The 16,302-nt window shown below is 39.4% G+C and overlaps 1 protein-coding gene across 12 annotated transcripts in view; it reads left to right on the forward strand.

Moving 5' to 3' along the window:
• PDE1C (phosphodiesterase 1C) overlaps positions 1–16,302 on the forward strand; it is a 491,380-nt gene that overhangs the window by 424,716 nt on the left and 50,362 nt on the right. For all 12 annotated transcript variants that reach the window (XM_072783564.1, XM_072783562.1, XM_072783563.1 and 9 more), the window contains 3 exons: positions 1,197–1,372; positions 9,396–9,626; positions 16,185–16,262. In XM_072783564.1, the coding sequence (XP_072639665.1) occupies positions 1,197–1,372; positions 9,396–9,626; positions 16,185–16,262 (485 nt within the window). The remainder of the gene's footprint in view (positions 1–1,196; positions 1,373–9,395; positions 9,627–16,184; positions 16,263–16,302) is intronic.

Consider the following 16,302-nt stretch of genomic DNA (forward strand, 5'->3'; position numbering starts at 1 on the left):
GTAGCTGTGTCATCTCAGGTGAGTAGCCTCAGTTTCCTCATGTGGGGTATAATATTCCTAAGTTGGAGGGAAGATTAAAGGAATTATTCAGTGTAATAAAGCCCTGAACACAGGGTTGGGCACGGAAGAAGTGCTTGCTACAGTAAAGCTAACCCTTGATTTTTATTAGCGGTACCACTGCTAGTCCTTTTCCACTTGTCCAGGTAAAACCTAGGGCTTTGTCATATAGGAGAAAGGAGAGAAATAGAATTAGTGGGAAAATAAGAAAGGTGAAGCAAGAGAGGGAGTCAATAGAAGGGAAGGTAAAACAACTGTTAAGACAGTGGGAAAAAAAAAAGACAGTGGGAACCCGGGGATGCTCAAGGTGAATGGGCTCAGGGAGGACTACTCTCACGGAGGACAGAAGCCTTCCACCTGAGTCCCCTGCCCCACAGCCCTGCAAGCACTGGGCTGAAACACAGCCTACTTATCTAGCCAGCCTCAGTTATGGTTGTCAGTGGGTTTGCATTTGTGTGGGTCACAGCGCTAGCCATCTGGAAGTGTGTGATACATTCAAGTTTCCCAGAAGATGATACTTCCTATATTTGCAAAATCACCCATGGTTAAAGCTTGAAGTAATAATATTCATTTTAAAAATGCCTTTTGTAGAAGTCATTTCCCCACAATCTCCGAGGTGTCTGTGCCTTTTCAGCTTCCCCCAGGAACATAAGAAAATCATCTTACTGTGGCCTTGGGGACTCTGGGGACAGAGACACTCCAGTCCAGTGGGAGGTGGAGCTGGAGAGAAAGAGGTACAAGTGGCTGGGTAACCTGGAAAAGTGGTCAGTGTGGAAGCAAGTGGGTGCACTGGGAAGCCAAGTAGAAGCCCAATTTCAAATTAACTAATTTCAGAGTTAAAGACAGAGAATTCATGTGAGGGAATTCTAGTCATTGAATAAGAGGACACCAGTCAACAGGGAAGAAATATGGAGAATATTGATGCTCATGAGGCTGAAATCTTGATTTTTTTTTCTCCTGTTGAAAATACAGAATTTCCCATTTGTCATATATGGAAAATAGGAATTGCAAACTTCAGGACCCGGGAATTTCACAATACAACTTGAGAAGTGTTAACCAATACTTTCTTGGGCTCACTCATTGGCATACATTTTTTTAAACACTGACCTTCCTCTTTGATATGATTTTTTGTCCTCCAGTTTGAACAGCATCAGTTCGGCAGATGCAAAGAGATCGGGTGTCAAGAGCACTGGCTCAGAAGGAAGCGCCCCCATCAACAGTTCTGTCATCCCTGTTGACTACAAGAGTTTTAAAGCCACTTGGACTGAGGTGGTGCACATCAATCGGGAGAGATGGAGGGCCAAGGTGCCCAAAGGTAACATGCCACCGGGGAATCTTCCAGATCTGTCCAAACCCACTTAAAAAAACATACTTAAAGGTATTGCAAATGAAGCACCATCTCAGGGTATCAATTCAAATGGCTAAATATTAGGATCTACCTCAGCACATAATAGAATGAGGCTGACTGCCACGCTCCCACTTAGGCATGACCTTTGTGCTATTTGACTAAAGTCCTTTTTTTTTTTTTTTTTTTTTTTGTATAAAGATCCTACAGCGGATGGGTGTTGTTATTTCTTGGTTTCTTTGATACCAGCTTATCATTCTCATTTCATGTCATGTGACACAATGATGAGGCTTTCATTACTTCCTTTATCTAAGTAAAGCCTAGCCAATAGCCATCTCTGCCATCACGCTGGGCTAGGAGTTTTCATATCCTTGCGTGCATTTTGATCCTCCTTTCATATTCTCAACTTCTCTTAAGTCCTTGCTTCATCTCAGGAGACTCAGGTCTCCTGAGATGAAGCAAACTTGCAGGTAAAATTCACTGAGGCCAACATCAGAATTCGGATGAGAAAAGTCATGACTCTTGGTATTCTAAATAAAAAAGATTGAAACCCGTGTGCTTCTTGAAAGCTGACATCCATTTGCTCACACATGTATTCGTGTTTCTTGAGCATGTACTGCGTGATCCAAACACACCGTATGCTCATCCTGTAGCCCAGGGAGGAACACATACCTGAGATAAAGGTACAATGGTGTGGTGCCAGATTCCAGGGAGAGACACAAACATCGATGGCTCCAGGAGCTCAGCGAGGGGGTTGATCCCAATGGGATTTGTGGAGGTGAGCGTTCGTCAACAGTCAGTGTCTGTTAACATCTACCAAGTGCCTCCTGCATGCTGAGAGGACAGAGATGTGTATCAGACATCCCGGTCCTCAAACCTGAGGGTAGGGGGGCATTAGCACAGAGTTTCAAGGAAAGAAGTGAAATGCCAGCCACTGCAGCTTGTTTACAAAATCCTGTCCAAGTGGCTGCTCCTTTCGGTGGGGCAAAAGGTTTATGTGTATGGCACTTTTAAGGCATAATTGGGCCCTTATCATTTCAGGACATATGTTGGACCCTGAGCTGCAGAGCCAACACCTCTTCCATATCTTAAGTGTAGCCTCTCACAGTCTATTCAGATGCTTTAAACATTTAAATTCTCCCTGCTGGCAGCCCATGCAAGCAGCAATGGCAGCTACTACATCATCTCAAAAGAAGCATGCTCTTATAATCAATTACACTCATTACATTTGAAAATCCAATTCCTGACAACACACAATCTAAAGAGGTACTTCGAAATAATTTGTTTGCCGTTATCTAGTTTACTTAAGTTACCTTCTGAAACTAATCACCGAGGGGAGCATTAGACGGCTGCTTTCCCAGCAGAAAACTGGCACTTCAAGAATGACAGATGAATAAATGCTAATAGTTAACAAAATGTTAGGTATGCCGATTGAGATATGACTAAGCTATTTTGGAAGTATAAAGGGACTTGTCCCTAAATCTGCTGGGGGTGTTTGGGAAGGCATCTTGTAGCCAGGACTTCAAGGATGCCTGAGGTTAGTCCTGCAGGAGGTGTTATATTTTAAAATGGGGAGCGAGGAGAAAGGAAGTGGACAGAGGCACAAAACCTGGGTTATGTACGTTTTGTGGGAGGATGGTTTGAATATCAAAGCACATTTCAGTTAGTGGGGAAATGGAGAATTGAATCCCTGCTTGCACTGTGCTTTTTGGCAGATTCATGCAGATTCTTTGCGAAAATTACCTTCTGAGGATGATAATACACATCACAGAGTTGATGCAAAGAACAGAAATAAATCTGTAAAGCACTGAGAATGGAGCCTGTGTGTGGTTGGTGCCTGATAACTCATAGCTGTTATTTGAAAAAAATTGGAAAAGAAAGTTAGAGGCTTGGATGCAGAGTTAAGAAGACGGTGGTAAAAATACCAACCTATATCTAATACTCTGTAAGAGATTTAGCCGCCCAGTAATGCTGTTGACTAGTTCACTGGTGGTTAAGAGATTCAGTTTACATCTTTTTTTTTTTCCATTGGTGATCAGTTTGTACTAGATTATCCTAAGCTGTTTTGCTCATTCTTCTTTTCTACCAGAAAACCATGATTTCAAGAAAGCCTGACCTGCATGGGGTACTTGAACATATGTTGGTATTAAATTGATTAGAATGAGATCAAAAGTCTTGGTTTTATTAACCAACCTGATACAAAGCTAGCTGGACCAGAACCCATAGTTGTTAGAAAAAATTAAATCAGTATTTCTTAACAGCTCTCAGGGCTGAAAATCATTATTATTCCCAAATAAGATGCATAAGTATAATAATTTGCAAGTCTGATCAATATTGATCAATTTTTGATCAATATTTAATGCCTTATAAACATTTTTTTGTTTAGATTATAATGCTGAAATACATACATACATATATATATATACATATATATATATTTCACTTTCACTTTTAATCTTTCCAGCCAGACATTGATGAAATATATAAGTAAAAATTTTCCCCATAAATTGGGATCATAGCATAATATTGTTCTGTATTTTGTTTTACTATTTTTATTTTAAGCATTTTATCTCGATACTGAAAATTCTTGAAAGTATGCTTCAAATGACTACATTGTATGTAGTAGTATTCCTTTATTTCTGCACATTTTGGTTTTCAGTTCTTCATTATTGTATATAACAGGTATAGGTATACAAGGTCATACAAGGTATACAAGGTCAAAAGTCTTTGGGCCAACCTCTGATTATTTATTTAGGATAAATTTCTAGACGTGGAATTCCTCTGTCAAAGTAGATGAAAAACTATAAAGCTCTTGATGTATATTATTAAATTTCTTTCTATAAAGTTGTCTTTTTTTAATGTCTTCCAGTAGAAGTGGAAGGTATTTCATTGTGTTTTTGCCCCCTTCATTTTTCCCATTAGGATGTTTATATTTTTATTATTGATTCATAGTAGCTCTTTATATATAAAAGATAGTTAATCTTCAGTTGACAAAATATCTTGCAATTTCTGCCCTATCTAGTTTATCATATGACTTTTAATTTTATGTTCTTTTTTTGGATAAGTATAGTCACCATCTGTCAACATACAACATTATTACAGTATTATTATTTTTAAAGATTTTATTTATTCATGACAGACAGAGAGAGAGAGAGAGAGGCAGAGACACAGGCAGAGGGAGAAGCTGGCTCCGCGCAGGGAGCCCGATGCGGGACTTGATCCCAGGTCTCCAGGATTACACCCCGGGCCAAAGGAAGCACTAAACTACCGGACCACCAGGGCTGCCCTATTACAGTATTATTGAGTATATTTCCTATACTGTAGTTTTCATCTCTGTGACTTACTTATTTTGTAACTGGAAGTTTGTACCTTCTAATCCTCTTTATCTATTTGCCCATAACCCTACTCACTAGCTAGCTTTGTAAATGGTCTCTTTAAATATATCTTATTTTTCTTTTACCAGAGATCACCTTTACATTTTTATTGACTTATGTGTCAATCAACAAAAATATGAAACGGTATATAATGCCACTCCTTTGCAAATGCTGAGACATTTATTGTATTTTTATTTATTTCCTCCATAATCACTGTTTTTGTTGAAATACCATGAGATTTTTAATCTAGGTGATTATAAGTAAATTGTTATTTTTTATAATTAACCTTAATATTATTTTTAATATTTGCTTCAAGATTTATTTATTTATTTATTTTTAATTTTTATTTATTTATTTATGATAGTCACACACAGAGAGAGAGAGAGAGAGGCAGAGACATGGGCAGAGGAAGAAGCAGGCTCCATGTACCGGGAGCCCGACGTGGGATTCGATCCCAGGTCTCCAGGATCGCGCCCTGGGCCAAAGGCAGGCACCAAACCGCTGCGCCACCCAGGGATCCCCTCAAGTTTTATATCTAGCTTAACAACAGTTATTTTTATTTGACACTAAGAGTTACCAGTTTTATTGCACATCATTTATATATTTTCCTCATTCTTGAGTTTCTTTTTCTTTTTTTTTTTCCATTCTTGAGTTTCTAATACTGATTGAGTTTTGTGGTCAGCTGGAGCACTTCTTGGCTTCCATTTTTAGAAAGATCTTGTGTGAACATCTTCTGAGTCCTTAGATATCTAGAAGTATTTTTGTTATTATTTTCATATATGACTAAGAGTTAACTATTCAAAATTCATATAGTATTTTGGTTGGTTGTTTTTCTGTTAGTATCTCTCCTTTTCTTTCCCTCTAGTTTCCCCCTAAATATGTTATCCTTGGAACAATTATCTATATCCATAGATAATGTAAGTAGGCAATTCAGAAAATTATATCAAGGGATAACTAGTTCAATATCATTTTTAATCAAGAGACTATAAGCCATTATTCAGAAAAGGAAAATGAATGAAGCAAATCAATGTACTTCTCTCAGAATGCATAGACATTCAGTGTGGGATAGAACCAGCTCTCAGGAGGAATGAGATTTATGGATCATGAGGGCTCTACTCTGCTTTTCTCTACCATAACGCATTAGCTTCTTGTTGGGGCCAATTTCATAGTGAGTCAAATCACCACAGATAGTCTGAAATAGGAAGCAGAAGGAATGGAGTTGCACTATGACATTTGCTTTCTGTTAGTCTAGAAGCCGACAAATACCACAGATGCTAAACCTAAGAGCTGAACAGTTAATTCTAAATATGTTATCCTTGGAACAAATTAATTGCATGCTTGCCTACTTTTTCTCTTTGTAGGAAAGATTTCTGTATACTAATAATTTCATCCTGAAAATATACGGGAATCTGAGTACAGTGGCACAAACATACCTCATATTTTTTTTTCTTATTTATATGTTTGCTTGTTTTTTCCATACCTGTTTTGAGTAATATCACTGTGTACTGATGGCTGGTCACATTAATACCAGATATTTCAAAAAAAAATACCAGGTATTTCAAAGAATCAAGGAGAGATGGAAGTAGAGTAGTTGAAGAACATTGCAGAGCCACCTGCTGGAACACAGTTGGTGTAGTAAAAGGACTCATACAGTGGGGCAGGCTCACCTAGGGTCTGATTATGATGTCGTAAGAGCTACCATTCATTAATTCAAACATTAATTGCCTATTGCCTGCTATCAGCAGTAGTTCAGCAAAAACAGATTTGTTTTTTAAAATGTACCTCCTCCCAGGTTTTTTTTTTTTTTTTTGCTAGACTTTCCATAGAAAATTGTTCTGACTCAGTTGTCAAATGAATTTTTCTTGCCCAGATAATATTTTATGCTCTTCTGTAACAAACCAGAACTTAATACCTTCAGTTTTTATCAGTTACTTTTGACTTGTGGATATTTTGAATGTTGAAAGTTTGCCACGGCTTCAGTGGGGAGTCTATGAGGGGACCATGAATTAGTTAACCTGATACCTGAGTATGAGTGAAAATGCTCTTCCTCCTCACTTTTCCTCTCTGTGTAGTGAGTACAGCCATCTTTTTACTCACTTGCATTGGTAGTTAAGAAAGCCAACATTTGTCAGATGGCTAAGTCTTCCAGGATAGAATTTGTATACTTTCTGTATTTCACACAGAAAATTACGGTGATGGAAGATGTACAAGTCAGGTTCATTGGCAAATAGGGTGACTCATAACCCCTTGTGCACATTTTATTTTAGTTAACCAATTCTCCATGAGTATCTGCTATGTGTCGGATACTGTACCAAGCTGGAATTGGTACATTACTGGAATCCAGTAATGGAAATGACATTTGACCTCTGTCTTCAGGACACTATGGGAGGATGAAAGAAAGTCTGGGTGAACATTCCAGGGGGCCATTCTGTGACCCTGAAGTCTACTGAGAATGCCATCTCAACATTTGCAAGGGCATTCTCTTACTCTCTAGTTGTACCTTTCTGTAGAAGTCAGAAGACATCTTATATTCTATATGTGCATAGTTATGTTATTTTGTAAAGAAATCTTTCCTTACCTTTTCATTGTAAAGTATAAACACACCCTGTTGGGAAGCAGAATGTCAGGAAATTTTGAATGGCAAACATTTAAAATTTAAATCAGCTCTTGTCAATGCTGATTGCATGTTAGAATCATCTGGAGAGCTTTTAAAATATCCCGTCCTTGTCCCTCTCCCTCCAGAATATGATTTAATGTGAATAGGGTGAGGCCAGGGCATTGAGTTGGATGGATTGGATAGATGATCAATGAAAAGATTAATGAAAACTTCATAGTATATTAAAGAGGACATTTGAGCCAGGCAAGTGTAGGGGCAGGAAAAGCAAAATGAAGCCAGAGATCACAGACATCCACAAAATACAATGCCGTAAAACCCTATGAACATGTGAACTGGATCAGATTTGGGCTTTGTGCTCTTAAGCAGTTAAAACAAGGGGAAACATAACCACTCGAGTGCCTATTAGATTAAAAACAAACTTGTTGTCTATGAAGGCTAGCTTTTTCAGGAATAAGACTAACCAAGGAAAATGAAGAGGACCCTTGATAATGAGGTGTAGGATGTTTTTAACATATCTAGAGAAAAAATGCAATAATGCTTTTTATAATGGATGCCACAATCTGGAAGGCCTTTTGAATCAGTTGGATGCTAAGCAGAGCGAGTCTCTCCCCTAAGGGAGGATTGGCTTCTGTTAGGTGTGTGTTATTTCCTACAGCCCAGCACCACTTCATTGCCTCCAAGGCCCTGCAAGGTCTCAACTCTGCATGTCCTTGGTTGTTTGACCACATCATCTGTCACCAAACTCTTCTAAATCTATGTTAGCCATACTGACTAACTTAGTATCTCTTGAACATACCAAGCTCATTCCTACCTCATGGCCTTGACATTTTTTATTTCCTTTGCCTGGAATGTGATTTTCCCTGATTATTTCATGGCCAGCAATTCATCATTAAGAATTTGTCAAATAGCATTTTATTTACCTCCTGATCTAATGCCACCTCCTTCTCTTATACTGATCCTGTTCCATCATATTACTTTGCTTTGCCTTTTTGGCAAAGTCCTTTTTACCACCTGAAATTATCTTAGTGACTTGCTTACTTAATTATGATCTTTTCTGTTCCATTAAATCTTGCTTGCTGCTATAATCCCAGCGCCTAAAATGGTGCTTGACACTGTCACTTCTCAATAGAAATTAGATGAATGAATGAAACAATGTTGTCATGAATGCTTGACCGTATGCAACTACCCTATGTTTTTGATGAAACACAGAGCCAGACCGTTTCACAGTAAACAGAATTGGAAACGAGGCTGACATTCTCTCATTAAAGGGGAAGACTAGGGTATCTGCCCAAACTAAAGACTACCTCTAAAAAAACAGCAACAACAACAACAAAAAGACTACCTCTAATCTTGTGGACAGTTCGAAGACCATGCTTTTTGTAAGGCTTGATTATCCTCTTCCTACTTTTAAATTCATAAACACTGGCCTGAAACTGTGTTATTCTAGTGGCAATTATTTTTCCTGTCTTTCTGTTTTGTTATCAATTGTCTATGTTTAAACTCCAGATCCTAAGCAGATATCCATGAAACTCCAATTTCTACTGGGGTCATGGAAGGGTTTTGTAATGTTCCAGAGCCTTGATTTCACATTTGTAAAATAGAGCTAAAATGAAAGTAGCTACTGCCTAAGGCTGTTTTGGGAATGAAAAGAAGTAGTCCTTGAAAAGCACTTAGTGTAATACCTGACATAGAGGACACACTCAAGAGAAGTTATTGATGATAAACATTGAAAATGCCAATTGTTATATCGGTTTATTAATTATTATGATCCTTATTACTTTCTCCCTGCTCCTTTTTCTCACCCACTATTTTCAGAAATGACATCACCATGAACCTATATTATTGGTTTCCTGAATATACACACTAACCTGACTTGAATTAACCAAAAATAGATCCCAAACACTCAGTGCAAATACTTGTTTTTGTTTGAAGAGGCAATTCTCCTAATAGCGTGACCTCCTTTCATCTTTTCTGTGTCTTTCCTGACTTGCCATGGATACAGAGGAGAAGGCCAAGAAGGAGGCGGAAGAAAAAGCTCGCCTGGCTGCAGAGGAGAAGCAAAAGGAAATGGAAGCCAAAAGCCAGGCTGAAGAGGGTGCGGCTGGCAAAACCGAAAAAAAGACATCTGGAGAAGCTAAGAATCAAGTTAACGGAACACGCACAAACAAAAGTGACAACCCTCGTGGAAAGAATTCCAAATCTGAGAAGTCCTCAGGAGAAAAACAACAGAATGGTGAGTACAGTTTCACTGGTGGAACTCTTTCATTGGGATATCAATGACATAATGAACGAAAACTGGCAAATAACGGCACCTATGTGGTTGGCTCTCTGAGCCAGGTGTGTCTGGTCTTCCCAGCTGCTGCTGATCACACCTCACTGGGCCCTGGGTCCCACGAGGATCCCATCAGATGAAGCCAGAGACTGGCTTAGGCCATTCCCTCTGGGGAGACTTGGAGCTTCTAAGCTTTTCCCAACCGTTCTGGAGACTCTGGCCAGTGCCTGCCTAGCCATTGAGGAAGTAACTCATAACAATCTCAGCATTTTCCTGAGTGCTCACTGCCAGATGGGTGGATGGAAAGTCCATCTGATGTGGGTACTATCCCTCTAGCAGGCAGGGCTGGGGCTCAGGTCTATCTAGGGTCTATTCCAGTAGAATGTGTCTGTATGTCTGTAGGTGAAAAAGTATATACATTATGGTGACCACCCTATCCCATTTGCTTGGTACTGGGGAATTTCCTGGCATCCAGAGTTTTAGATTTTAAAGCCAAAAAGTACCAGGCAAACCAGGTTGATCTGGTCACCACCTTGTGCCTTGTGCTTGGCACTGAGTATTTAAAAATGGAAAGGCCGGGACACCTGGGTGGCTCAGTGTTGAGCGTCTGTCTTTGGCTCAGGTCATGATCCCCGGGTCCTGGGATTGAGTCCCACATCAGGTTCCCTGCCCCCCCTGCAGGGAACCTGATTCTCCCTCTGCCTATGTCTCTGCCCCTCTCTCTGTCTCTCATGAATAAGTAAAATCTTTAAAAAAAAAAAAAAGAAAAAAAGAAATGCAAAAGCCACAGGAAGTCCACAATCTCAGAGAGAACATAGACAGCCTTGGAAATAATTCTGAGCAAATTAAAGTCATGGCATGGCAGCTAAAATGATCAAGGATCATGTAAAAAAAAAGGACATTAGCTTTGTTGCTCTGGGGCTCCTGGAATGGAGAAATGTCAAAGAAAGCTTCAGGAGGTGGTGGTGCCTGAACTGTGTTTTAAATACTGAACTTTGCCAGTCAGATGAGGGACAGGGCCTTCTTCACCAGAGGAAACGAGATGAGCTAAGGCAAAAGGGCATGGGATTGGCCACCTTGTTTAGGGAAGAGCAGGAAGGCCATAGTCTCTGGAGCCTTCAAGGGCCAAGTTGGGGCAAGGTAGTTTTGCAGTTCGACAGACCTGGATCCAAGTCACAGCTGTGCCTTTCACTTCCTGGTGGCCTTGGCCAGGTTCCTTAACTTTCTAGTGGCTCCGTAAAATGTGTATAATAATTCCTGTTCACAGCAGGGCCACTGTGAGCCTCCAGTAATGAGAATGATAGCAGAAACAATGACAACGGTAGAATAACTAGCATCTATTGACTATACACCAGATGCTGCTCTAAGTCCTCTCTTTACAGGTTTGTTCTCTTATCCACCTGGTAGGCCACGCTGTAGCTGTTATGTATGCTTCCCAGCCTGAGTGAATGAGGAACATGTAGAAGGTGCTTAGCACAACACTCTCCAATTATTTTTACAATGAACATACAGAACATATAGAATCCAGAAACAATATTTTAATACATATGATAATATTAAGAGCTCCTATCATGTTCCAAGGGCTTTGCATAAATTCCCTCATGTGACCCCATGAGCACCCTAGGAAATTGAGAAGGCCTTCTTCCACCCTGTGCTGCACCTCAACAGCCTGGTTCTGGAGACTGCTCCTAACTGGTTTGCTTTGCATTCAGGTGCATCATTGTCCAGAAAATATGTTCAGTTTTATAAGAATTATGATATACCTGTTGCTGTTACAGGGCAGTGCAGAAGATCCCTTCTCATCCCCCTCCCGAGTTCAGAACCTCCTGAGCTCTCTCAGAGAGAGATACAGTATCAGAAAGTCTGTGATCAAAATATAGCTCTACTGCAACTGGAGTTGGATTGGAAAATGGGACTCAGTCTGCTGAGCACATAGGCTACTTCATCCATCAGCCTTGAACTGAGCTTAGCCAACCAGACACTGGCAGAGCAGGCAGGCCTAGGAACTGCCACCTCTTTCCCAACCCTGGCGGGCTGCTCGTGGAGTGACAGAAAAGGTGTGTCTTGTGGAAAACACATCTCAAAGGGGTTTGGGAATCAGAGAATTGGGTGGCTGAGCTGAAGCTATGCATTCTCAAACTCCTCCTTCTAGATGAGTATCTCCTTCTCAGAGAAGGAGTATTGAAGGGCTCCTGAGAGGGGCAAGATGTGGTTTCTTCCCTAGTTTTTTTTTTCTTTTAGAAAAGTGGGTTAAAATGTCTTCCTTTAACAAAAGTATTACCAATAACATTTATTGAATGCATAATATGTGCCAGATGTTGTACATGAGATTTTTACCTACACTAAGTCATGTAAAAAATGCTAACAGCTCTGTGAGGTAGATATATCATTCCCATTTTGCAGATGAGGAAACAGAGATTCAGGTTAAATCACTTGCTTAAGGTCCAGCAACCACTAAGTAGAGATTTCAAGTCAAATTTAGGTCCAAGTCCAAATTCTGTATTTCATAATCAGCATATCCCTACTGTTTGCAAGTTTTGGCATTATTGGAGAGACTAGGAAATCAGAAGAATATTGAGGCTCAGCTGAGGTCCACAATAAGTGGTTTGCAGGGTTTGGCGCACTTTTTCTGTAAAGGGCAAGATAGTAAATATTGTAGATTTGGGGAGCCATGCAATCTCTGTTGCAACTGCTGAACAGTTATGTTTTAGTATAAAAGCAGCCACAGATAATTTATAAACAAAGGAGCATGGCTGTATTCCAATACAACTTTATGAAAATTCAAGTGTGAATTCTATATAATTTCAACTGTCATTAAATATTCTCCTTTTTCAACTATTTAATAATATAAAAACTATTCTTAGTTTGTAGGCCATATAATATCAGGCAATGGGGCCATGTGACCAACCCCTGGTCTGCTGAGGGAGAGAAACCAATGAACAAAAAACATGCCAATCATAGAGAAAGTTATGAATTCTATGCAATGAGTATAAACAAATACCCAGAGAGGGTAGAGGTGGCAGTAATCTATTTTGAAGACCATTAGAGAGAGACCCTGAAAGAGACAAATAGGAGACCAAATTTTCAACCAGGCTGGGTTGATTTCACAACTGTGTTTATTTCCCAAAGTAATCAACAGTCTACCATTTCCCTTAAAAATTAAGTATTAAATGAGACATGGGAAAAGAAGTCAATTTTGAGCAATAATAAGAAAACCTAATGGTGGTTCGGGACTGTGTTACAGCAGTCTAATTAAAATGATTTATAACTGTGCAGAAAGGCTCTTTTGTTTCCTCTGTTTATTGAATAACAGCTCAGATCAGCCATTACTCCATATACAACCCATGGGAAATTACCTAATGGATTCTGTTCAAGGAACATCATCAAACAAATATGTGTCACTTTCCCATAATCCTTCTTTGTGGTCACCCAAGATACTTCCGGGATAGAACCAGAGAACATTGGTTAAGTGGAGTTCTAAAGGTGTTCTCATCAGCATATATGAGATCCCTTAAGCTTTGGTTTCCAACAAGGTACTTCCTTTCTCAACCTCCCCAACCCTGACTGAGGAAAAGGCAGGTTGCCACAGGCTGCTGCCTAGAATCCAGCAAATTGAACCCCCCTATGACTTCTGGAAGACATCCTGACCTTGATGCAGCTGTACATAAAGCTCCAGTCCATGGAAACCTTGAAGGTGTAAAGTATTATGCATTAGGATGTGAAGGCTCATTTAGGAAAGAAAGATTTTTTTTCTACAGAGAATTAGTTTGACGATAGGGCTCAAAATCCTTGAATCCATCTCTGGCATCCTTAAAACAAGAGCCAATATTTGAACTGTTCATGGGACCTCCAAAGGAATTCTCCCTTTGGCCATTGGTGGTGGTAAAGGGTGATGACCATGCCCTTCACTTGAATTCCTCCTGCTTACACCCTGCCTAGAGTTGACCCCCTTTTACCTCAGTCCCTTCAGCCAGTTCATCCTATTTCAGAATTAAGAGTAAGAGGAAACTTGGAGAATTTATTGACTCTTAGCTTAGGATTTATCAAATTCCATTGAAAATACTTACTATGTTGAATATATTACAACCCAAAATGGTCTTGAATTATGCTTAGATAACCATTTCTTTATAAATATGTAGGCCAAAGGCATTTAGAAATGGCAGCAATAAACAGAAATTGAAAACTTAAGCTTCATAGGAAAGTTGCAAGATACAGTGGTTGAAAGCTTAGCTTCTAGACTCAAAGCCATCTGTGTATATTGTGGTAGATTACTTTTTCCAAGCCTTAGGTTCCATAGCCATAAAATGGAGATGGTAATATGAGTTTCATGTCCATTCTTCACAAGTCTGCTTAAACAAAATCACTTTATGGAAAGATCAGTTGGCCATATATGCAAAAACTGTCAGACGAATTGCTTAAACCAGGTCTACAGAGGCCAACAGGAGCATTTCTGCTGCTGGAAGGAGAAATACATGCAAGGTTATAGGCAGAGATGGGGCCAGGATGGTTTGTGAACCATTGGCAGCCAGCAGCCAGTGCACTGCACTCAACACAGCAAGATTGACCAGTGTGTGACACAGTGGCTGTAGTGAAGTCAAGGGAAAACCCACACTTGGAAAACATCATTTGATGAGTTTGTTATTCTGCAAATTGATAATTTAGTGAATTAAACTGTGATGAATTTGTCTACTTGCAATAACAGTACTTTCATAATGGGGTTGTTGAAATAATTTAGTGAAATGCTGCACACAAAGCATTTATCACATTGCCTGGCACAAAGAAAGCAAAAAAAAGATAGGACCTCTATCTTTTCTTTAAAAAAAAAAAAAGATAGTCCTCCCTGGTTGCAATTATTCTTAGGGTCTTCTTGTTTTAAGAAGTACTGGTATTTTAGTTGTAATGTTGTGTATTCTGGGTTTTATGCAGGCTAAAAACAAAGATGCTATTAGTAAGATTGTAAGAAGAATTTCCAAAACTTGAGAATAGGGCTGGGGGAAGGGATGCCATGTCCTTTCAATGTCACAGTGACATTACTGGTGGACAAACGTGGCCAGGGATTATTTAATTCTCTTAGACAAGGGTCAGCAAGCTTTCTCTGTGTTAGCCCAGCCAGTAACTACTCCTAGTTTTGTGTGTCTCCATTGCAACTATGTGGCACCTACCACTGCAGCATGAAAGCAGCCACAGACAATATGTAAACAAATGGACATGATATTCCCAAAGATCTCTATTTCCAGATTGGCCCATGAGCTACATTTTGATGACTTCTGCTTTATTTTTTTTAATGTTTTATTTATTTATTCATGAGAGACACACAGAGAGAGAGGCAGAGACACAGCCAGAGGGAGAAGCAGGCTCCCTGCAGGGAGCCCGTCCTGGGACTCAATCCTGTGTCTCCAGGATCACACCCTGGGCTGAAGGTAGTGCTAAACCGCTGAGCCACCTGGGTTGCCCAGTGACTTCTGCTTTAGAACATGACTGTGTTTAACCTTGTCATTTACCTTGACTCAAGCCTAGGTACTGTAAAGTTACATGCTAACTTAGAGATTTTTGACTGTTAGAAGAGATTCCCCCCACTCATAAGTTATTATTTTTATTGCCCTGTAGGACATGACCAGTTTTGTTTCTAACACATCAATCTTATTTTAACAGTTTTCTACCTATAAATACCCATTTCCTTAAATGCCCTTAACACCATCTCTCTGATTCCTTTGTGAATGAATTAAGTTTTTGACATGTGTTTATTCTACATTTGTTTGCATAGTGTTTTTTTTTTAAGATTTTATTTATTTATTCATGAGAGACACACACACATAGAGAGAGAGAGAGGCAGAGACATAGGCAGAGGAAGAAGCAGGCTCCATGCAGGGAGCCTGATATGGGACTCGATCCTCGGACTCGATCCCAGAACTCCAGGATCACGCCTTGGGCCAAAGGCAGACCCTAAACCGCTGGGCCACCCAGTGATCCCCCTGCATAGTGTTTTTTTAACATTTACAAATCATATTTTGACAAGCTCATTACTTAGAATACCATTTATAACTCTGTTTTAGAGTTCAGTTGTCATTGTATGATGTGCCAGATATCACATTCACTAACTTAAATACATTTGTCCTTTTATTATGTCTATAAAGTAGCTATTATCATCCCCATTTTGCAGATGAGGAAATTGAGGCATATAGAGGTTAAGTAGCTATTAGCTGGGATAACTTACATTTGACCTAAGTTTTCCACACTCCACAACTCAGTAATAAAGCTGAATTGCCTTTCTTGGAAAATAAACATTATTGGCTTAAGTGTAATGTTGCTTAACAGGAACTTTGTTTTAATTTCTAGATCATAATCTAGCTTTTAAGACCTAATATATGGATTAAAAAGATATTTACATTCAGACAAGTACCCCCTTCATGACTAAAATTATGGATTTTTTTCATCTTTTTACCTTGACAAGTTTAAGACTAGTTATAACTTCCCTTTTAACTATATACATATACTGTTTGTCATGTTTATTACTTTCAGGTGACTTGAAAGATGGTAAAAATAAGACAGACAGGAAGGATCAATCTAATGTCGGAAGTGATTCAAAGAAAACAGATGGTAAGAACATAATTCCCATTATATTTTTCCATAAAATGTG

The sequence above is a fragment of the Canis lupus genome, chromosome 18, assembly GCF_048164855.1.
Source record: "Canis lupus baileyi chromosome 18, mCanLup2.hap1, whole genome shotgun sequence".
Lineage (NCBI taxonomy): Eukaryota > Metazoa > Chordata > Mammalia > Carnivora > Canidae > Canis > Canis lupus.